The sequence below is a fragment of the Pristis pectinata genome, chromosome 1, assembly GCF_009764475.1.
Source record: "Pristis pectinata isolate sPriPec2 chromosome 1, sPriPec2.1.pri, whole genome shotgun sequence".
Lineage (NCBI taxonomy): Eukaryota > Metazoa > Chordata > Chondrichthyes > Rhinopristiformes > Pristidae > Pristis > Pristis pectinata.
Window position 1 is genome coordinate 27,665,877 of NC_067405.1, and position 24,606 is coordinate 27,690,482.

The 24,606-nt window shown below is 39.7% G+C and overlaps 1 protein-coding gene across 1 annotated transcript in view; it reads right to left on the reverse strand.

Moving 5' to 3' along the window:
• The window catches only part of thsd7ba (thrombospondin, type I, domain containing 7Ba), a 448,905-nt gene that overhangs the window by 102,450 nt on the left and 321,849 nt on the right, over positions 1 to 24,606 (reverse strand). The window contains exons 15-17 of the mRNA XM_052026976.1: positions 11,356 to 11,489; positions 8,240 to 8,393; positions 3,399 to 3,540 (exon numbers count right to left, since the gene is read on the reverse strand). Coding sequence (XP_051882936.1) covers positions 3,399 to 3,540; positions 8,240 to 8,393; positions 11,356 to 11,489 — 430 coding nt within the window. The remainder of the gene's footprint in view (positions 1 to 3,398; positions 3,541 to 8,239; positions 8,394 to 11,355; positions 11,490 to 24,606) is intronic.

The window sequence follows — 24,606 nt, forward strand, 5'->3', positions numbered from 1 at the left end:
CCAGAACCGATCCCTGTGGGACACCACTAGTCACAGCCCTCCATCTGAATGCACTCCCTCCACCACAACCCTCTGCTTTCTACAGGCAGGCCAATTCTAAATCCACACGGCCAAGCCTCCCTGGATCCCTTGGCCTCAGACCTTCTGAAGAAGCCTACTATGCGGAACCTTGTCAAACGCCTTACTAAAATCCATGTAGACCACATCTATTGCACTACCCTCATCAATCTTCCTCGTCACCTCCTCAAAGAACCCTATCAGGCTTGTGAGGCAAGATCTTCCCTTCACAAAGCCATGCTGGCTGTCCCTAATCAGTCCATGATTCTCTAAATGCTCATAGATTCTATCTCTTAGAATCCTTTCCAACAGCTTACCCACCACAGACGTAAGGCTCACCGGTCTGTAATTCCCTGGACTATCCCTACTACCTTTTTTGAATAAGGGGACAACATTCGCCACCCTCCAATCCTCTGGTACCATCCCCGTGGACAACGAGGACTCAAAGATCCTAGCCAACGGTTCAGCAATCTCCCCCCTCGCCTCCCGAAGCAGCCTGGGGAATATTCTGTCAGGCCCCAGGGACCTATCTGTCCTAATATTTTCTAACAGCTCCAACACAACCTCTCTCTTGATATCTACATACTCTAGAACATTACCCTCACCAACACTGTCTTCAGCATCATCAAGACCCCTCTCCTTGGTGAATACTGAAGAGAAGTATTCATTGAGAACCTCACCCACTTCCACCACTTCCAGGCACACCTTCCCACCTTTGTCTTTAATCGGACCTACCTTCACTCTAGCCATCCTTCTGCTCTTCAAGTACAAGAAATAAGCCTTGCGATTCTCCTTAACCCTACTCGCCAAAGCCTTTTCATGTCCCCTTCTTGATCTCCTCAGCCCCTTCTTAAGTTCCTTCCTTGCTATTCCACATTCCTCATGAGCCCTGTCTTCTTCCTAACTAGTTGTTCCACTTCCCTTGTCACCCACAGTTCCTTCACCCTGCCATTTCTTCTCTGGCCCACCGGGACAAATTTATCCCTAACATCCTGGAAGAGATCCCTGAACGTCGACCACATCTCCATAGTACATTTCCCTTCAAAAATGTCATCCCAATTTACACTCCCAAGTTCTCGCCTTATAGCCTCATAATTCACCTTTCCCCAATTAAATATCTTCCCATCCTCTTTGCTCTTTTAAAACACTGAAAACCAGGAATATTCAATATCCATTCCTGCCCCGATGTCAGCCATGTCTCTGTAATAGCCACAATATCGTAGTCCCATGTACTTATCCAAGCTCTCAGTTCATCTCCCTTATTCCTGATGATTCTTGCAGTGAAGTAAATGCACTTTAGCCCATCCACCTTACTACTTTTGTAGCCTGTACTCTGCTTCTCCTTCCTCAAAGCCTCTCTACCTGTTAGATCTGACTTTTCCCCATCCCCTTCTGCCTCTGACCTACTTCTCTGGTTCCCATCCCCCTCTCAAACTAGTCTGGCTGCAAGGATATTGGTCCCCCCTCAGGTTCGGGTGTAACCCGTCCTCTTTGTACAGGTCCCACCTTCCCCAGAAGAGCTCCCAATGATCCTAAAATCTAAAACCTTCCCTCCTGCACCAACTTCTCAGCCACGCATTTATTTGCCATCTCCTCCTATTCCTACCTTCACTATCGCGTGGCACTGGCAGCAATCCCGAGATTGTTACCCTTGAGGTCCTGTTCTTCAGCCTTCTGCCTAGCTCCCTAAACTCACTTTTCAGGATCTCATCCCGCTTCCTACCTATGTCGTTGGTACCAACATGAACCACGACTTCTGGCTGTTCTCCCTCCCGTTCTAGAATCCTGTGGACCCGATCAGAGACATCCCAGACCCTGGCACCTGGGAGGCAACATTCCATCCGGGATTCATGCTCACTGTCATAGAACCTCCTATCTGTTTCCCTGACTATCGAGTCCCCTATCACTACTGCCTTCCTCTTCTCCTCCCTTCCCTTCTGAGCAGCAGGACTGGTCCCAGTGCCAGAGACCTGGCTACTGCTGCTAGGACCCTGCAGGTCGTTTCCCCCAACAGCTTCCAAAGTTGGCTGTCACAGTTGAGTTTTTGTAGTTATAAGAACCTACTTACCATTATAGTCATCTGTCAGTTTTCTGAAAGCTAAGTGTCACTGTAATCCAAATCATCATTTGCTTACCATAACTTTGCAAACACAGTTTATTTCCGGCTAGGTGTCTTGTCATTTCCCTGATTGATAACCAATCTACAGAAAATCTCTTTCCCAGCAGAAGACACACCAACTGCCATTTCTAAGAATCTGTGGTCCTCTCTCCACAAAAGGAAAAGTATAACACTAACGTCCTGGCAAAGCAAAAGCCCAGACAGGAACAGAAGACTAGAAAGTGAGAACTATCACAGCGGCGAGGCAGGTGAGACCATATGTGACAAATCTAGGCAGGGAGAATTGGTCGGAGAGATCTGGCCAAACTTGGTAACAGTTTTTTCAGTATTTGAAATATTTATCACAATATTTCTATTGAAAGATTTTGCCCCTAAGAGAAGCCTGAATTCAGGCTTCATCCAATCCCAGTGTTGGTTACTCTTCAGCGTATACCTGAACAAGTTACTGACAAATCCCATGATCAGTATCTACTGCCCCTGTGTGTTCTCTCTGATGTAAGAACATAACACACTTTGGTATTGGTATTGGTATTGGTATTGGTATTGGTTTCTTATTGTCACTTGTACAGAGGTACAGTGAAAAACTTGTCTTGCATACCGTTTGGGGAAAACTATTTTATGAAACTATATGAATTTTCCCAAGGCTAAAATTATAAATAAGCACAATTATCATTTTTATTAAATTACACTCATGAGAATAATTTCTGAAGGCTGAGGCTTTGGCAAGAAAATGGGATGGCCAGAAAAAAGTGTCTTCTTTGATCAAAAGGCAACTTCATTCTGCCAGGAACCTTTAATTCCTGTCAATTAACCCCATCACACAATTTTGTTACAATATGTGCTTAATCTATAATATTATTAAATAAACCTGCCTCTGCCACTTCCTAAGCATTCAATTAAAGAAAAACAGAGTAGAATTAATCAAATTATTTCAGGACCTTTCTGACTTAGTGAAAAGTTGTGCTGCTATTGTAGTTCTGCTACTGTGCAACTATTTCATCAGTCGCCTAATTCAGATCTTTACATACTCTGTCATTAAGATGGTTAGATCCTAACATTGATTCTAACCAGGAAAATGAATTGACATCCTAATCCTAATTTGCTAATTCATTGACCTGCATTTGTAGTTCAAAAGGATCAATAGAAATAAAAATATATTTATGTCTTCCGGAGGTGATCTTAATTGGAATTCACTTCAGCTTGTTTTGGAATAGTCAAGTACCTGTTAGATTGTAGTAAAAGTGAAAGCAGTTCTTGTTGAGAATACAGGGCTCTACCTCAGAGGTTTCAGGGCAGGTTTTCCCTTCCACTGGTAGACGTATCGGATATCGAATTCGGACACGAGTGTTCAAGATGTTACATTCCTATGTAAAATTTCCAAATAAACAAATGTGAATAGCAACATTTACCCTAACTTAGTTAAAAATACAAAATGTTGTGGATGCTGGAAACCTGAATTTAAAACAGAAAATGCTGAAAGTATCCACTATTTTCTGTTTGCAAAAATTTTATGTATTGTCTTGGGAAGATATTAGCTAGAGTGAGCATTCCAAGAGCTTTATTTCACCTTTTAGTGATGTGTTGATTAAAATGAAATGCTTTGGTTGTTTTTTTTAAAAGCACCAGCTATTTTCTCTCATGTAAGAGGAAATGATTTGTAGTCACTCTTTTTCCCAATTGATTTTTTGGCACTATACTCAGTAAAAGATTAACGGTTTCAAAAAAATGGTTTGGAGCACATTCCATGTCTTATGAAATTGAAAAAAAAACTGCAGGTATTGGACATCTGAGACAAAAGCAGAAAATGCTGGAAACCCTCATTTAACCATTTAGATTCACCATTGCCTTCCCCATCTACTCCACAACCTAAAATTAACTTGTTTTCTCTATTTCCCAGTTCTGATATAGAGCTGCAGATCTGAAACATTAATTGTTTTCCTGTCCACAGATTAGGGTTGACTTGCTGAGTGCTTACAGCATTTTCTGTTTTTGTTCTTTGTCATGCGTTCACTAGATACAAAGCAGTGGTGCTTTTGTCGAAACCAATGATTAAAATCTGGTGTATACTCTTTTTTTAAGTCTATAAATAAATCATTGTATAGAACTTTATAAAATCACACAAAGAAAATCCATAGATAAGATTATCATATGGTCAGAAAGCAAATAATGAACTCAAAAATACATACTGAAATAAATGTTAGCTATTGACAGTACTAATTCCTGATTTTTTTTATACTTAATTAGGTGAATGTGACTTAGTCAATGACTCAATGCTTAATTCGGTTCAACATGTAGACGGAGAATTTTGGGGGCAGCATGAGGAGGGTTGTGATCTCAAGGTTTCTACCCACTGAGTTCTGGGGCAAATCTTTCATAACTGGAGCTTGGCAGAGCTCAAGCCAATAAGATGTTTCAGTATCAGACATGGAAGCTGTTTAGACATTTTCTACCACCAAAGGAGTAATTTGCCATTCAGGATAGATTCAGACCTCAGTTTTTGGGTAATCAATGGCTGGAAATCACCAGGGAATCCAAAGGAGACCAGGCATTGATGAGTTGACCCAGAAAAAAAAACAACAGGGGGAACTTGTGAGGTGTCAGTTACTGCAGAGTCCATTAATCCAATATTAGACCAAATTCAGTAATTTAAATCATTTTGGTCTTGCTAATAGAAGACATCAGGAGTAACAGGGAAGTATCCCTGCTGATCTGTATAACATTGGAGTAATCCAGGTATTTCTTCTGTGTCGATTCATTTGCAAACTTTCCATAAAACACTCTGACATTTTTGCTAAATTGAACTTATTTCATGGATAAATATTATTATTACTAGATGAACTATTACTTCTAACTTTCAGTCTTGATAATCTAATTATTTTCTGCCACATTTCTCTACTTCATCAATCTAAATATTTCACATAACTGCACATTAATTGATTAACAATTACTATCATAGAATATAGAACAGTGAGCAGTACAGCACAGGAACAGACTCTTCAGCCCATGATTTCTGTGCTGATCATCATGCCAATTTAAACTGACCCCATCAATCTGCACATGGTCCATATCCCTCCCTGCCTGTTCATTTGCCTGTATAAATGCCTCTTAACCATGGCTATTGTATCTACTTCCACCACCTCCCCAGGCAGCATGTTCCAGGTACCTACCACACTCTACGTAAGTCTCCTTTGAACTTTCCCCTTCTCACCTTAAAGTTATGCCCTCTAGTAATTGACATTTCTATTCTGGGAAAAAGACTTTGACCATCTACCCTATCTATGCTTCTCATAACTTTGTATACTTCTATCAGCTTGCCCCTCAGCCTCCGACACTTCAGAGAAAACAATCCAAGTCTATTCAACCCTCCTTATAGCTAATACACTCCGATCCAGGCCACATCTGGTGAACCTCTTCTGTGCCATCTCCAAAGCCTCCATAGTGTGGTGACCAGAACTGCGTACAATACTCCAATGTGATCTGACCAATGTATTATACGGCTGCAACATGACATGCCAACTTTTATATTGAATGTCGGACTGATGAAGACAAGCATGCCATACACCTTCTTTACCACCCTATCCACTTGTGTTGTCACTTTCAGGATGCTATGGACTTGCACCCCAAGATCCCTCTGTACATCAGTGCTGAGATTCTTAATTTCACAGTCACCAAAATAAGTTTTACCAGAATCATTTTTGTGTAAAAATCCTGTAGAATTTAATACATAAACTGAATTTTAATGAGTGATTTGTTGTAATAAAATTTTGTTACCCATAATTTGGAGTAGGAAAGTGGCTGTGGGAAGATTCCAAGAAAAATGAGTGTAGGCCACATATATTAGAAGATTGTATTTGTATAATTTAATCACTTTTTTAACTTGTATACGACTTTGGGAGAGATGAATAAAAACATTAAATTTAGGAACTTTGTCAAAGTCTTATGTGCCCAGCTATTTTTTTAAATGTTCCACATCCTGGAAATTTAGCCTCGTGGGCTAGATCCTAAAGGTTGTGGCTGATGGTGACAAAGGATGTTCAGCCAGGCATACACAAACCTGGACTTGCTGAGTGATAGTTGCCATATCTGTCACTAAACTCCGTCACTTCACTCCAGGTGGAGTTCAACAGCAAAGCGCAATCTTGCTGCATTATGGTAGAAGATCCCATTTATTTGAAAAGGAATTCTCGGTAAGGAATAGGACTGAGATTTCCTATAATATTCTACTTTAGTTTAATGTCTTTAAGACTTAGGTATGTTAATCCATTTTATTTTATTTTCAAAAAAGTTAATTATTTTTAATCACACATCAATTTTCATTATCTTAAATTTCTCTGATGGAATTAATTGAAAAAAAACATCTTTGATAAGAGGCAAATGTGAAAATCCGTCACCGCTGAGGCTTTTCTTCCCAACTTGAGACCCAGCAAGATCAGCCTTCCACATCTAGTCCACTTGAATACAAACTGGGGGAAACCTGGTAAATCCAGGCAACGTGCCAGGTCTGGTAAGATCTGACTCAAGGAGAATTCACAGAATGAAGATGACACCATTTTATACATTTACTTTTTCTATCATCGTAGAAGATCTTTCTAAGGACAGTCACCAACATCTCTCATTTAGATACAAGATTACAATATCTGTATAATGACTATTCTGGTATGCTTCATTTATGGAAATGTACATCTCGCAATGAACTATGACAAACATGCTTGATTTATACTTTAACTTGGTCATGTGTGGCTAATTTGTACTACATTTTGCTTTTACATTGGGCATCATTAAAACAACAGACAGTCAGGGCAGTGAATTAATTGAAAAATAATTACATAAAATTTAGAAAATCTATGTAATTTTAAGTAGATAACTGTGTAACAGTATGGTCTAACTGTACATGTTACCCTTAATTGTATCTACTGGAACATAGAAATGGTAGTGACTGTTCTTCCTGATGAAGGTTAATACATTAAGGCAGATGGGGGTCATTAATTAAGCACAACAATCAACAGATATCTAAACCAATCTGTTATTCTGTAAGATGCCACCAATGGTAAACAGATAATAATTAATAAGACAATCGAATTCAACAGTACTTAGAAAAGTCTCAGTTAGCTATTCACAATATATTACCATATTTCTTCTTGCTTCCAGCTACCATTACGAGACAGAAGAGTGAATTAGAACTTTACATAATGAGATGCTTCAGTATTAACTAGGCTTCAAAACCATATAAAAGTTACAGCTCTTTAAGGTTACCCACCAATTAATTTTTACTCAATTTTAGCAAAGGCCTAAATGGCAATCCCTGAAAAAATAAGATAGTTTTGTATTGTATATATTCATACAAAAAAGAAAGATTGAGGTTTTTCTTCAGTGTACTCATACTACAGATTTTGGCTTTTCACCTCAGTTTGACAGACATTTTCAGAGTTGAACTCAAATGTTAAAGTAAAGTTCAGTGGTTTGAGGATACAATGCAATCATGCTGTTTCAAACTCTGCCTTAAATAAATTAAAATGAATGACTTAAAAGGCACAATTCTACCAAATGCCATTATCTCCGTCTCTAACTAAAGAGCGCAAAAAACGTTTAATCATAGGCACCACACCACATATTTAACTTTATAAAGTCAAGCACATTTTATACACCTACCATCAAAATTTACCCTTCTCATTAATAAATTTTATATGGTCATATTCAAACTGATAAACAATCTCAAGTATTTCAAACAAGCACATTAAACTGCTTTGCTGAAAATAGTAAAAGAAACAACACAATTTAGTGGAATTGTTATTTTGATTTGGATTTGACCTGTTATTTAAAATCCACGTCTGACAGTGCTCACTTGCTTGTGTGCGTGTGTCTGCAGTGCACATATTCCTGTTTTCAAGAAAAACAATTTTACCCTTTGGTTAATGATCTTGGGCCCACAACTTCAAATAGTAACAATATGACTAAATATTCCCTACACACAATCTCAGTGACTCCTTGTACACTCTGATTGGCAGACATGTCTAAGACCTTACATTTTCTGAATTTAACAGATGCTTAAAATAAAATACCCACTTTTGGACATAAACTCCATTGGCCCCAGTCAGACATAACACAGTCACCTGGACAGTAGAGGGAACACTGACGGTCTCCAACTGGCTTTTCACTGAAATCACACAATGCATCTTCCACGATCTGTCCAGGTCCATCAGCTGTGTTACGCGCACATCTAAGGAGACAAAGCACGTTTGTATTATTGCCAAAAAATAGCTGAAATTTTCCAACCAGTGGAGAATGTGAGATAGATTGCTCTTTCTGTGATACAGTCAGCGGTACTACCATTCCAACATGGCAAACCTTGATAAATAGCACAGAAAGAAATTGCACTAATAAGGAAATGCCTATGCTGATTTTCAAAATGAATAAGGAGTGGAGGAGTTCATAATTTCAGCTGTGTTGTTGTTAAGTTGCACAATATTCTGCATGTAACTAAAGTGCCCCACATCTTGAACCTGAACGCCCAGAGATTGTTGAGAATGTGACCCCAGAACTACATGAAAGTCATGAAAATCCGTAGCAAAAGACCCTTTGGGCATCTGTTCTCTGGATTTCACAGAGCTTTTCCATTCAATACAATCCAGTTTTGACACTTGACCTTGACACCCACCATCAAATAAAGAAACATTCTGTCTATCTCAGAGCATTATAACACATTTTGTCCCTTCTTGACTGTGTCAATAAACATTATCTGACTGAATAAGTTAATAACAAAAAAAAGTACCATAGCATAACATTCAATGGCAAACAGAAGCAGTTCACTAAAACAAGAATGGGAAGCTACCAAAATATAACTAGTGCTTCAAATATCCAGTTGAAATGGGCATAATTGTATTATTTTAGGCAAAAAGGAAAAACATTCTTGTCAGAATCAGAATCAGGTTTATTATCATAGTCTTATATGACATGAAATTTGTTGTTTTGTGACAGCAGTACAGTACAGACATAAAATTACTACAAATTACAAAATAACTAATTAGTGCAAAGAAAAAGGAATGATGAGGTTGCGTTCATGGGTTCATGGACCGTTCAGAAATCTGATGATAGAAGAGAAGAAGCTGTTCCTGAATCATTGTGTGTGGGTCTTCAGGCTCCTGTACCTCCTCCCTGATGGTAGTAACGTGAAGAGGGCATGCCCCGGATTGTGAGGGTCCTAAATGATGGATGCTACCTTCTTGAGGCACTGCTTCTTAAAGATGTCCTTAATGATGGGGAAGGTTGTGCCCGTGATGGAGCTGGCTGAGTCTGCAACCCTTTGTAGCTTCTTGAAATCCTGTGTTTTGGAGACTCCATACCAGGCTGTGATGCAACCAGTCAGAATGCTCTCCACCGTACATCTATAGAAATTTGCAAAAGTCTTTGGTGACATACCAAATCTCCCTAAACTCCTAATAAAGTAGAGCTGCTGCTGTGTCTTCTTCATAATTACAACAATGTGTTGGGCCCAGGACAGATCCTTGGAGATGTTGACACCCAGGAACTTGAAGCTGTTCACCCTTTCCACTGCAGACTATACTGTATAGTTGACCTCAACTTACAACAGTGAAAAGGAGTTACTGAGTTTGAACAAGGATCAAGTCTAATGCACTCAAGAAGTAATGAGAGAGAAAACCATAGGGAAAGCACTGAGCAGAAGTTCAGTGCAATGCAATAGTCATCATTTTATGGCAGTGAAGAATTAAAGTCTGAATTGACAATAAAAGTGCTCATGTCAGTACTGCAGAGGGATGGAAATAGCTTGCCCTGGCACAACCAAAGTGCATGAGAGTGGATGTAACCAAACTGATTTTGAGAGTATGTGCCTCCAAAAAGACTTGCAGTGGTATTATTGCTCAACACAAACAAAAATATTATGTAGAAATGTAAGTGCATTTGATTTTAAAATATTTCAGCACAAGCACAATGTAAACAATAAACTTAAAATAAGAGTTAAAAATTGGATACTTTTTAAAAGTCATTGGAAATTTAAAAGGAAACTTTTACACATGAGTAGAGATAAAAGCAATGACATCTGTTGTTCTAATATTCTTTGGTAAGGCATGGGCATACGGAATATTAATGTCACCAAGAACAGAGTAACATAGGTTATCATGGCAGTTCAGTGGCTAAAGAAGAAATATGGATCCAAAAAGATCAAAACCACAGAGTGTTGAATGTTATCAAATTTTGTTATTAAAATTTGATTATTTGTTCCTCCAAAAGCCTGACCCTGATTCAAATTGGAATGTGGAACCTTAGAATATTGAGTGAAATTATGAAAGGCTAAAAATCTGAAATCTGCCACATCTAATCTGCAATATGCCCACTCTTGATTTTACTGAAGGCAGAAGAAGGAATGGCAGTGGAGGACAACCAACCACATCTCAGATTATTTAAATATTTCATTAAATATAATCTTACATGCTCAAGTTCCCCAAACTTTGTCAGGCATGGCACCAAAAGGAAGCCAAGGACTGCTGGATTAGCAGGGTAGGTGCCTTTCCATTTGCCTGCTGACTCTAGACCTCATGATCAGATACCCACCCAACCTTTTCAAGATCTCCTTCAATTTCCATTCCCAGTCTGGCTTTTGATGTCTCCTCTAGTCCAAAACACATTTTTTCTCATTCCATCCTCCAATCTCCCCTCTGGCCTGGAACTGTTCTTGCCCCATTTTGTGTCTTCAATAACCCCTAATCGCTATCTTGCACTGACCTCAGCTCTAACCTCTCTACTGTTCTGGGTCTCAATTTTTCTTCAACTCTGACCTCCAACACTTCTCTGGCTTGCAACCTGTCCCCAACACTACTCTTCTACATCTTATCCTCTTTCTAAACTTTGATCCCTGACTGCAGGATGGTGCCATATGTTTAACCACCCAACAGCTCCCCTCCTAATCTGGGTGGCCACTGACAAAAATTTAGTAATTAAGTTCCTGCCCTTGATTTAGTAGTATCCAAGGTAAGGCCATCTCTTCTTGGTTTCCATTTGACACGTTATTCCACTTCCACCCCGCAAACCTACTCCCTTCCATACCTGAGATGAACTCAGAACTATTGTCTCTAAAAATAAGGATAAAATGAATAAAAATCAGCAAACCCCCGAATATTCAACTGTACTTGGAACTTCTTCAATTTACCTTTTTTTTTACTCACCTCACTTTTCTTGTCTGTACACCTTCTCCACAGCTGTGCATTGACTCACTGTTGTTGATTCTGCAAAATGACCAAGGTTCAGCTGTCCAACTATATTTACTACAATCTCCATAACAGGGAATTCTGTCATACACCTAAGAACATAAAGATATCAGAACATGAGAAATAGGAGCAGATATAAGCCACATGGGCAGCTCTGCCATTCGGTAGAATCATGGCTGATCTTTTATCTCTTTTCAGCACTTTACTGCACTAACCTTTATTCTTATAGTATCTAAAAGTATATCAATTTCTCAGTGATCAGGAGGAATTCAGTTATCATTATCTGAAAAAGTAGTATAAGTATAAATGGAGATTATTTTTGCATATTTCAGAAGTTAAATTTTCCATCACTTTTGTGCCACAGAAAATTAGTAAAAATGAAGCATCAGTTATCTGCTCATGTTCTACAAAGTCAGTAGTAAATTATAACATCTTTTGATATATTTGTTTACAGGGTAACAATTTTCACAATTGACACTCATAATTATTGTATAATATAATGACATAAATTTATAGATGTGAGCATGATTATAAAAGTGAATAACATACTTATTTTTAAAAAAAATGAGATTTAATCCTGGGATTAAATGAGAGAGATGAAAAATGAGATGAGTTTTATGTGCATTTGGCTTATCACCGATGACTTGATCAAAATACAAGATTTGTTTCCTATTTATTAAGTTTGAAATAGTTAACTTTCTTCCTATTCATTCTTATAAAAGCACAAATAATTTGCAGAAAGAGTGAACTGTGTTATTAGCAATATGTTGCTTTAATTCTTTGAAATCTCTCGAAGTCTTCTGCACATGGTGTATTTGGTAAAACTAGTTGTCATATCGACAAAGTTGACATCCATTTTACACAAAGGAAAATAGCAGAAGAAGCACTGAAATGAAAGATCAATTTTATGGTAGTGTTAGTGAAAGAATATTGCCCAGGGAAGAATATTTTATACTCTCCCTTGAAATAGCATCATGGGTTCTGTAATGTTAAACAAATCAAGTAGAACAGATGGATATGGCCAACATTTAAGATCCCAGCCAGAGACAGCACCATTGATACTAAGGCACTCCCTTAATGCTATGTTTTCTGCTTAATTTGAGCTCAACAGCTGGCATTCAATGAGTCAATTTGCTACTAAAACACAATGCATATTTAATTTATTACAAAATGAGTTAGTTCTGCTTCTCCTTTGAATTCACTTATTCAAAATAAAACAATAACAGAGATCCTGCCTGGTGGTATGCTATATTGGTTTCTAGATCTGATAAAGGGTCTTTGACCTGAACAGTTGACTGTGTTTCTCTTTCCACAGATTCTAACTGACCTTCAATGTGTTCTAACATTTTCCCTTTCAGATTTCCAGTATCTACAGTTTTTCTTAGTTTATTTTTACCTCTCATTCCCTTATTTGCCCAAAATTTTAAAACTGTATCCACGAGTCCTTGAGTCATCAGCTAATGAGAACTGTTTTCTCTATTCATCCTATTTCAGCACTGAAGTAAAAATAGGAATTAATTGAAAAGGGACGTCTTGTTTAAATTCCTTTCTCAAAGTATACATGAAGTGCTTTAAGTTGGTTCAATATTCTTCAGCAAAAGTACAGATATCTCCTTCATCTGGCAAGATGCACTGTTAATAACAAATGATTAATCATCAGTAGCAATTAATACTGTTTAAAATTATAAAAAAGTTCATATATAATTGCTGGGGTTAAGAGTGGGGAGTAACCCGAATGGGTTTCAGTGCTGAGAAATTCACAAAAGTGTTTATTGTACAATCAGAGACAAAGGTTGCTTCAAGCACTTGATCATACTATAGGCTTCAACAATGACCATCAAACCAGCACTAAACTGTACACTGAAATAAATAAAATTTATATACTACAGCTACATAAAATGAACCACAGGACATTTCCATCCATTAATTCACCAAGCAAGTTAACTTATTTGCATAACAAACAAATTGAGAGGTTTACTTTCAGGGAAGATTACATAGACATACTCCCACAGATATCAATAACTGTATTCCAGAATAATCTTGTCTGGGTTAACTTCAGCATCTAACAAGATAATTGAATTTGTTGGGAGAATAGGAGGGCTCACTTTATTGTAACAGGATATCATCTACTGTTGTGCTAAAATCTGGAAATGAAGATACACGGGAAAAAAACTGAATGCAACATAAGCAACGCAAACCACGGACCCTTATTCTTTTGTTTTCTTCCAGCTATCAGAATTATCTATCTGGAGCCATGATTGGTAACAGTTGTATGTCACATACAAGACTGATGCTCCTTGTTATACTTGCAACTTGTCTGCTAAGCCAACAGCTATGATGGGTAATTGGTTGTCATGGTACCGGTTGTTGAAACTCCATTCAGGAAAATCCAAGTGCACCTTTTTGCAGAATGTTTAAACAAAGGCAATAAGACAAAGTCAGATCAGCAATTAATTTCTATGAAGGTGAAGTAATTTACTCAGTGATGATACTTCAATAAATAATTTAGTGAAATACATGCAACTATTTTACTGATATAGAATCTGCACTTGCTACATTATCAAAAAAAAAGCTTAATGGAATAGAGCTTCTATTTGTGCCTTTGAATAAAAATGCTGCATATTTCCACAGTAACTTCCATTCTAAATCCAGAAGGATGTGCTATCTAGATATAGGAAGCAGATCCTAAGGCCTGAAGTACAGTAAATCACAAAGTGGCCACTGCTAGAATCCCAGAGCTGCATCTTGTTCTGCCAATTTAGAAAACAGATTTCACATATACCTGCTTGTTATTGGTATAAAGATCACAAAGCAAGTAGCTATCATAGTGTAGTATTAAATTGCTGGACTAGCAGTCAGAGATTTGGATTATTAAACAAGAGATGTCACTTCCAATCCCATCACTGCAGCTGAGGAATATATATTGAGAATTAACCATAGAACAATACGGCACAATACAGGCCCTTCGGCCCACCATGTTGTGCCGACCTTCAAACCACACCTAAGACTATCTAACCCCTTCCTCCCACATATCCCTCTATCTTAATTTCCTCCATATGCTTATCTAACAATCTCTTGAATTTATCCAATGTATCAGCCTCCACCACCACACCAGGCAGTGCATTCCATGCACCAACCACTCTCTGGGTGAAAAACCTCCCTCTGACGTCACCCTTGAACTTCCCACCCATTACCTTAAAGCCATGTCCTCTCGTTTTGAGCATTGGCGCCCTGGGAAAGAGGCACTGGCTGTCCACTCTATCTATTCCTCTCAATATCTTGTATATCTCTATCATGTCTCCCCTCATCCTCCTTCTCTTCTATGAGAACAGCCCTAGCTCCTTTAGACTTTCCTCTTAATCCATACTCTCTAATCCAGGCAGCATCCTGCTAAATCTCCTCTGCACCCTTTCCAATGCCTCCACATCCTTCCTATAATGAGGCGACCAAAACTGGACACAGTACTCTAAGTGTGGCCTAACCAGAGTTTTGTAAAGCTGCATCATCACTTCGCGACTCTTAAGCTCGATCCCCCGACTTATGAAAGCTAACATCCCATAAACTTTCTTAACTACCCTTTCCACCTGCGAGGCAACTTTCAGTGATCTGTAGATATGAACCCCCAGATCCCTCTGCTCCTCTACACTGCCCAGAATCCTGCCATTTACCTTGTACTCCACCTTGGAGTTTGTCCTTCCAAAGTGTACCACCTCACACTTCTCCGGATTGAACTCCATCTGCCACTTCTCAGCCCAACTCTGCATCCTATCAATATCCCTCTGCAAGCTTCTACAGCCCTCCACACTACCCACAACACCACTGATCTTTGTGTCATCTGCAAACTTGCTAACCCACCCTTCCACCCCCTCATCTAAGTCGTTAATAAATATCACAAAAAGTAGAGGTCCCAGAACCGATCCTTGTGGGACACTATTAGTCACAGCCCTCCAATCTGAATGCACTCCCTCCACCACAACCCTCTGCTTTCTACAGGCAAGCTAATTTTGAATCCACATGGCCAAGCTTCCCCATATCCCTTGGCCTCTGACCTTCCGAAGAAGCCTACCATGTGGAACCTTGTCAAACGCTTTACTAAAATCCATGTAGACCACATCCACTGCACTACCCTCATCAATCTTCCTGGTCACCTCCTCAAAGAACCCTATCAGGCTTGTGAGGCAAGATCTTCCCTTCACAAAGCCTTGCTGGCTGTGCCTAATCAGTCCATGGTTCTCTAAATGCTCATAGATCCTATCTCTTAGAATCCTTTCCAAAAGCTTACACACCACAGACGTAAGGCTCACAGGTCTGTAATTCCCTGGACTATCCCTACTACATTTTTTGAACAAGGGGACAACATTTGCCACCCTCCAATCCTCTGGTACCATCCCCGTGGACAACGAGGACTCAAAGATCCTAGCCAATGGTTCAGTAATCTCCTCCCTGGCCTCACGAAGCAGCCTGGGGAATATTCCGTCAGGCCCCAGGGACTTATCTGTCCTAATATTTTCTAACAACTCCAACACATCCTCTCTCTTAATATCTACATACTCTAGAACATTACCCTCACCTACACTGTTCTCAGCATTATCAAGACCCCTCTTTTTGGTGAATACTGAAGAAAAGTATTCATTGAGAACCTCACCCACTTCCACAGCTTCCAGGCACATCCTCTCACCTTTGTCTTTAATCGGACCTACCTTTACTCTAGCCATCCTTCTGCTCTTTACATACGAGAAAAAAGTTTTGGGATTCTCCTTAACCCTACTCGCCAAAGCCTTTTCATATCCCCTTCTCGCTCTCCTCAGCCCTTTCTTAAGCTCCTTCCTTGCTACTCTATATTCCTCACGAGCCCTGTCCGATCCTTGCTGCTTACACATTTATGTTGCTCTCTTCTTCCTAACTAGTTGTTCCACCTCTCTCGTCACCCACGGTTCCTTCACCCTACCATTCCTTCTCTGCCTCAAGGGGACAAATTTATCCCCAACATCCTGCACAATATCCCTGAACATCGACCACATCTCCATAGTACATTTCCCTTCAAAAATGTCACCCCAATTTACACTCCCAAGTTCTCGTCTTATAGCTTCATAATTCGCCTTCCCCCAATTAAATATCTTCCTGTCTTCTTTGCTCCTATCCCTGTCCATGACAATTCTAAAGGTTATGGAGCAATGGTCACTGTCCCCCAAATGCTCACCCACCGATAGATCTGTCACCTGACCCTGTTCATTACCGAAAACTAGATCTAATATGGCATTCCCTCTAGTCGGCCTGTCAACATACTGCGTCAGGAATCCGTCCTGGACACACTTAACAAACTGCGCCCCGTCTAAACCTTTGGCACTAAGTAGGTGCTAATCAATATTTGGATAGTTGAAGTCTCCCATTATAATAACCCTGTTATTTTCGCATCTCTCCAAAAACTGCCTCCCAATCTGCTCCTCAGTATCCCTACTGCTACTGGGGGGCCTATAGAATACTCCCAGGAGGGTAACTGCCCCTTTCTTATTCCTAACTTCCACCCATATTGACTCTGGAGAGGATCCTTCTACATTATCTGCCCTTTCTGCAGCTGTAACTGTGTCCCTGACCAGTATCGCCACCCCTCCTCCTCTTCTCCCCCCTCCCTATCCCTTCTAAAACACTGAAAACCAGGAATATTCAATATCCATTCCTGCCCCGATGTCAGCCATGTCTCTGTAATAGCCACAGTATCATAGTCGCATGTACCTATCCAAGCTCTCAGTTCATCTCCCTTATTCCTGATGTTTTTTGCATTTAAGTAAATGCAGTTTAGCCCATCCACCTTCCTACTTTTGTAGCTGTACTCTGCTTCTCCTTCCTCAAAGCCTCTCTACCTGTCAGGTCTGACTTTTCCCCATCCCCTTCTTCCTCTGACCTACTCCTCCGGTTCCCTTCCCCGTCATAATCTAGTTTAAACCCTCCTGAACCACCCTAGCAGACCTAGCCGCAATGATATTGGCCCCCCTCAAGTTCGGGTGTAACCCATCCTCTCTATACAGGTCTCACCTTCCCCAGAAGAGATCCCAATGATCCAAAGATCTAAAACCCTCCCTCCTGCACCAACTTCTCAGCCACACATCTGTCTGCCATCTCCTCCTATTCCTACCTTCACTATCGCGTGGCACTAGCAGCAATCCCGAGATTGCTACCCTCGGGGTCCTGTCCTTTAGCCTTCTGCCTAGCTCGCTAAACTCACTTTTCAGGATCTCATCCCTCTTCCCACCTATATCATTGGTACCAACATGAACCACGACTTCTGGCTGTTCTCCCTCCCGCTCTAGAATCCTGTGGACCTGATCAGCGATACCCCGGACCCTGGCACCTGGGAGGCAACAAACTGTCTGGGATTCATGCTTTCAATTAAAAGTTGTCTTGGAAATTGTGCCATGAAACTACTAGGTTGTGGTAAAAATGCTTCTTGTTCACTGGAGTCCTTCAGAGATCGAAATGCCATTTTACCCAGTCTGGGCAGTATGTGACTCTAAACCTACCCTAGTGGATGACTCTGAACTACCTCTTTAATTCAGGAACAATTAGGGATGGACAATAACTACTGCAGTTTATCAGCAATGCCCATGTTATGTGAATGAATGAAAGAAGAGTTCCATTAAATGGATCAGCACTTCAGAGACATACTCCCAAAGTGTCATCAGAACGAAAGAGAATAAATGTGTGTGTGTGTGTGTGTGTGTGTGTGTGTGTGTGTGTGTGTGTGTGTGTGTGTGTGTGTGTGTGTGTGTGCAATGCATTTAATGTTAATTTATTGTCATGTTATTAAAAATGAGAATGGAGAATAAAAAATTTATTTGAGTAACATGAATGTTATTTTGACATGTCTGAAAGCTTTTGCTTTAGTAGACTCAAGGGATCAATTTAATCAGTTCCGGAGGCAGAGAAAGTGCAATTAACTTCAATCACGTTGGACATGGTGCAAAATTTGGCAAGCCTGAAATCAACATATTTTACTTTCTGGCAAGAACCAGGGCTGTGGGGCTGTTTACTCCCAATATCTATCATGTAGCAGTTAATTATCAACGTCGTGCTTGTAGATGTACTCTGAAAATTGTACATAAAAGCTATAAATGGTAACTGTCAAATTTGCCATCACAACTATGGTACTTGCTGGAATGTACTACTGTTAAGAGACATAATGTGGGTTCCATACATTAACTACTCATTTTATATACATACATATAATTCTTTCAATAAAACCAAATAAAATGCATAAAAGGTATTAATTTAAGTCTCAGAGTATTGATTTTAGTTCAATTATGATTAAAACTATGGGCAGCATAAATATTAGACAATTTTAAAATGTGCAGTCTTATATTTTTGGGGTTTGCTCAACTGATGGACTATTGATAGTATCTGTTCACTGTGAGTTAAATTATCATTACACAACTAAACAACCATAGCAATTCAATGCAAAAATCACAGACACTGAGAAAACGACCCCCATCTCTTCAAAGTCTCTGCTGGTGATGTTAATTTAAAACCAATAACAGTCCAGAAGCCTGAAGCATTTTAACATGCTCAATTTTGGCTCTGTCCAGAACGTAACTAAAAACAGCAGTATGAATATGTCATATATTCCATTGTTCAAGGAATGACCTTTCTTTTTGCTAAGCATTTATACGAAGAAACAAGAAATGAATGTTTATTTCAAAGAGCAATCTAATCTGAGGATTGAATGGCATCACATGCAAATTCTCAAGCTAGTCCAATCACACAAGCATTTCATTCCTATTTGTAAAAGAATGACATGGAGATTTCAAATGACATTATTGAAAACATACCTACAACCCCACATTCACCAACTCAATACTCAAAACATTCAAATCTCAGTGAACGCAGCATGGCAACCTTTCCATGCATTCTGCTTATTAAGTTTGAGTTCATACGTACAAACTAATTACATTCATATAATTTGAATCTGACATTAGAATTCTTTAGATGTGCGGTCCACCACCTGAATGAATATATATTAGAAAAGTCACAACTGTGTAACTACAGAAAGCAGCATCTGATTATGCAGGATTGCCTCAGAAATATACTGTATATGCAGTCTGTGCCATTCGCAACTTTAATTGTGTGAATTTAATAGGCTAGATTTATGACCTGTTGTCTATAAAAGGAGAAACCTCTAGCCATTTCAATGCAGTGAGGTGGTTACGTAACTACGAACATTCACAAGAAGCCATTAATTAAAATTCAATTGAAGGGGTGGTACTTTTAAATTCTTAATTATTTATCAAATTACAACCTATTTATTGTGAAGGATGATTCATAGTGCCTTGTCACCATGAAAGACCACCGATCCAAAAATTAAACTTGGAGTTTATTGACTACATAGCTTGATCTTTATACTGTTTGTAGTCATGGAACTTTTGAGTCAACTATTGAAATATTTAAATTCACTAATGAGAATCATGCATTTTGGCCTCCTCAGTGGAAGCAAAAGTGAATACAAATATTTAATGTTGGGGATGGGATATAAAATGGAAATCATGCCTTATGTCCCATTTGCAGCAAAAGCATATCATTTTAAATCCCAGTCTGTGGAGATATCTTCTCAGGTTCCAATGATATAATTAATTTTGCAGAGAAACATATTACTCAGCAAACATCATAGACCATTTCACCATAACTACCACCTCAGCATACTGAGAAATCCAACAGAAAATGTAATTCATTGTGCCTGCAGTGAACGTTTACATTTTTTTTAATGAAGTGGTTAACTTGACTGCTCTCCTAAGAAGCAAATTGTATTAGTGGGTTTAATCTCACTGCCTGTGACTATTGGTTCAGTAGGGAGAAATCTGTGTTTGGACATTCGAAAATATACAAGCCCAGATTTATGCATATGTGCTGATTCCAGGACTTGGTACCAGAATGAGGGGTCGGATCCATCATTTTGCCCCATTGCTGGACTGGATTACGCTGGAGAATTGCATCTCAGATCCTGCGCCTGTTAGACCAAGTATATGACCTAAAATGCCTTTTATTAAGATAACAAAGCAAAGCTGATGGTTTTGTGAAATAGAAATGATGTTTGAACAATTTATTGGAGTTTTGAAGAAATAGCATGTGCAGTGGGTAAAGGGGTAGATTTACAAAGATTACTGATGGCATTTGTTAAAGGTTATTGCAGAAAATGAAAGCTCATGAAGTAGGATGTTACATATTGGTGTGGATTAAGATTGCCCAGCTAGCAGGAAGCAGAGAATAGGCATAAATGGGTCTTTCACTGCTTGGCAAGTTTAATGAGTGGTGTACCACAGGAATTGGTGCTGGTCCCCAAATTTTTCATTTTATTAAATTTACTTGGATGAAGGCACCAAGGATATGCTTGCTAAGGATATCCTTGATGCATCAAGGATATGCTGGATCCTGAGCCAGCTGACTTAAAGGCAAACAAGAAGATAAGTTATCTTCTTATTTCACTTCAATGTTTTTAATTAATTCTAGTGCTTTTATATGTTTTCTTTTTTTATATACATTTTCCAAGTAACTTCAAGTAATATTCATTGATTTGAAATGTGTTTTGCTGAGACTATGACATCTGGTATAGCTCCATTTTCAGCTTAACCTTCCATCGGATCTGATCAGATACAGACTGAGGGTGAGGACTCTGCAGTATACTGCCTGAGGATGCCATGCAGCCCTTGTGGTCCAACTTGATCATGGGAGGTGAGGGAGTGGGAGAGAGGGTTACACTGAGGTCAGCCCTTTGCATCCTTCCCAGGTACGTGTGGATATGTGGAGTCAACAGGTCGCGATTTGAGGTAGCAGTTTGGGTCAAACAAAATCTGGCCTAATATATTTTTCAAGACAGCTAACAGCTGGTGTATGAAAATCACATAAATGCCCACTGTTTCTAATAGTGCACAATGAGCATAGGAATTTTGAACAAAAATAACTTAAAGTAAACTCAATCCAATTTTGTTAAATATTGTATATGTGTACACACAGCCACTGAGTTAAAAAAAAAAGCATTAAACAAATCCTTTACACTCTGTGACAACAGATCAAAATAATCGAACTGCTAGCACATTAGAGGTTTCAGTGATGAAAATTAAGAAACCTTAGGTGAGAGATCAAGCAGCTAAATGATTGTTACTTCAAACTGTAATCACAAGTAGAATATCCATAATTCCAAGGCATCCTACACAGCTGTAAAGATGGGTCATAGAGTTGTACAGTATAGAAACAGGCCTTTCAACCCATCACATCCATGCTGATTTTTTTGCCAACCCATAGAAATCCTATTTGCCCACATTAAGTCCATATCCTTCTATGACTTGCATGATCAAGTCTCTGTCTAAGTGCCTCTTAAATGTAGTGATTGTATCTGACTCCACTACCTCCTCTGCCAGCAAGTTCCAGATATCAACCACTCTCTGTGTAAAAAAAATGCTCAAATTCCCTTTAAAACTTCTTCTCACCTTAATCTTATGCCCTCTTGATTTTGACTGTCCACCCTATCTATGCTTATAACTTGAAATATTTCTTTCAGGTCATCCCTCAACCTCCCTTGCTCCAGGGAAAACAAGCCCAATGATTCCCCATAATTAATGTCCTCCAATCCAGGCAACATCATGGTGAACCTCTCCTGCACTCTGTCCAGTCCACCACATCCTTCGTAGAGTGTGGCAACCAGAACTACACACAATACTCCAAGAGCAGTATATCCAGTGTTTCGTAAAGTTGCAACCTAACATCCCAACTTTTATATTCTATGCCCTGACCTATGAAGTCAAGAATGCCATATGCCTTCCTCAACATCTTATCTACTTGTATTGCCACTTTCAGTGATCTATAGACTTTAACCCCAGGGTCCTCTGTTCATCAACATTACCATATATCTCACCCTATTTGACTTCCCAAAGTGCATCACCTCACACTTGTAGGGATTAAACTACGTCTTCCAACACTCCACCCAACTTTCCATCTGATCTATATTTTGCTGTAGTCTTAGACAACCTTCCTCGCTATCTATAACACTACCAACTTTCACGTTATGAATTATACCACCTACATTCATATCCAAGTCAGTAATATGTATCACAAACAATAAGGGTCCCAGCTCCAAATGCTGCAGCACCTCACTGCTCACAGACCTCCAATTAGAAGAGCATCCTTCCACCACTACCCTCTGCATCTTATCACCAAACCAATCTACCATCCAATTAGCCAGCTCAGTTTGGATTCCAAGCACATTAAACTTCTGGACCAGCCAACAATGTGGGACCTTGTCAAATGCCTTACTAAATTCGATATAAACGATGTCTATTGTGGTGCCTTAATCAGTCTTCTCAGTTACCCCCTCAAAAATCTCATTCAAATTAGTGAGGCGGGATTTCCCCACACAAAACCATGCTGACTCTCCCTGATCAGCCCTTGCCTTTCCAAATGTACACAAATTCTATCTCTTAGGATTTTCATCATTAATTTTCCAACCACTGACATAATGCTGATCCGCCTGTAGTTATCTGACTTACTCCTGCTGCCCTTCTTAAATAAAGAAACAACATTAGCTATCTTCCAGTTTTCCAGCACTTTACCGTGGCTAATGAAGTTGCAAAAATCTTCATCAGTGCCCCAGCTATCTCTTTGTGCAATTCCTATAGGCGTTATTTTAGTGGGACTCAATATTTCCCTGGCTACCCACTTGCTCTACATGTATTTATGAAATAAAGATAACATGGAAATAATATAATGCTCTCATCCTATTTAGTTGGTTACTAACAATTTGACTGAAAGACAAAATACCAGTATATTCACATAAACAGTAATGATAGTATGAAGTAGAGCAAAAACAAACTACGGGAGGAACAGTGAGTCAAGCAGCATCTGTGGAGGCAAAGGGATGATTGACATTTCAAGTGAAGACCCTGTGACAGGACTGGGAGTGTAGATGGAACATAGCCAGTATAAAGAAGTGAAAGGAAGTGTTGAGATAGAGGCTTGTGGGTGATAGGTGGAAATGGATAAGGAACAAAAATTAGGTGGGTGGAAACCTTTGAGAGAGGGGAGAATGAGGGTAGAGACAGAGGTTGGTAGGTGATAGGTGAAACCAGATAAGGGAGGGATGGTGGCAGATGGAACCAGGTAAGGAAGAGGATCGGAAAGGTGAACCAAGGGAGAAGAACACTGAAATCTAGGTGGATGGGTATGTAGGGGGGGGGGGGGGGGTGGGCAGATAGAACCACATGGGGCAAGTAAAGTGTCTTGGTAACATGAGAGGAAGGATGGAAAAGTGAAGAGGAAGGGGAAATCTGGGTGGATAACTGAAAGTGAGAAAGGAACACAGGGAATGAGGGTTACCTGAAATTGGAAAATTCTATGTTCATACCTTTGGGCTGGAGGCTACACAAGGAAAGTATGTGACGTTGCTCTTCTAGTTCATGTTTGGATTCACCATAGAAATGGTCAAGGTCAAGGACAAACAGATCTATGTATGAATGGCAAGGGGAGTTGAACTGACCTACAACTAGAAACTTAAGCTGGCTGATGCTGTGCAAAATGGTTGCTGAGATTTTATGATTTGTCTCACTGATTTAATGGAGGCCTTGCCGACAGCACCAAATGCAATAACCGAGGTTGGAAGAGGTGCACGTGAATCTTCACCTGAGTTGGAAGGGGCTGTTTAAGTCCCTCGATGGTGATGAGGGAGAAGGTGAAGGGATAATTGTTACAAGCTGCAGGGGAAAATGCCAGGGGACAGGGAGGGGTGGCTGGGAAGGGATGAGCAGAGCAGGGGGTCACAGAGAGAGTGGTCACTGCCAGAAAGCAGAAAGGGAAGGGGGGGGAGATAGGAAGATTACTGGTGCTGGTGTAAATGATGAAGGATGGTACGTTGGATGCGGAGACTAGTGGATTGAAAGGTGAGAACAAAGGGACAAAGGTTCTGTTCTATCTGGGGAGCTGAGGAAGAAGCAGACATCTGGGAAATGAAGGAAATGTGGGAGAGGGATCCATCAACTATAGCAAAGGAAAGCCATTTTTCCTGAAGAAGGAGGACATTTCAGCAGTCCTAGAGGGGAAAACCTCATCTTGAGAACAGATGTGGTGGAAATTAAGAAAGTGAGAGAAAGGGATGGCATTCTTGCAGGAGACAGGGTGGGAAAAGATGTGGTAGAGGTAGCTGTGAGAGTCCATGGGTTTGAAGTAGATATTGGT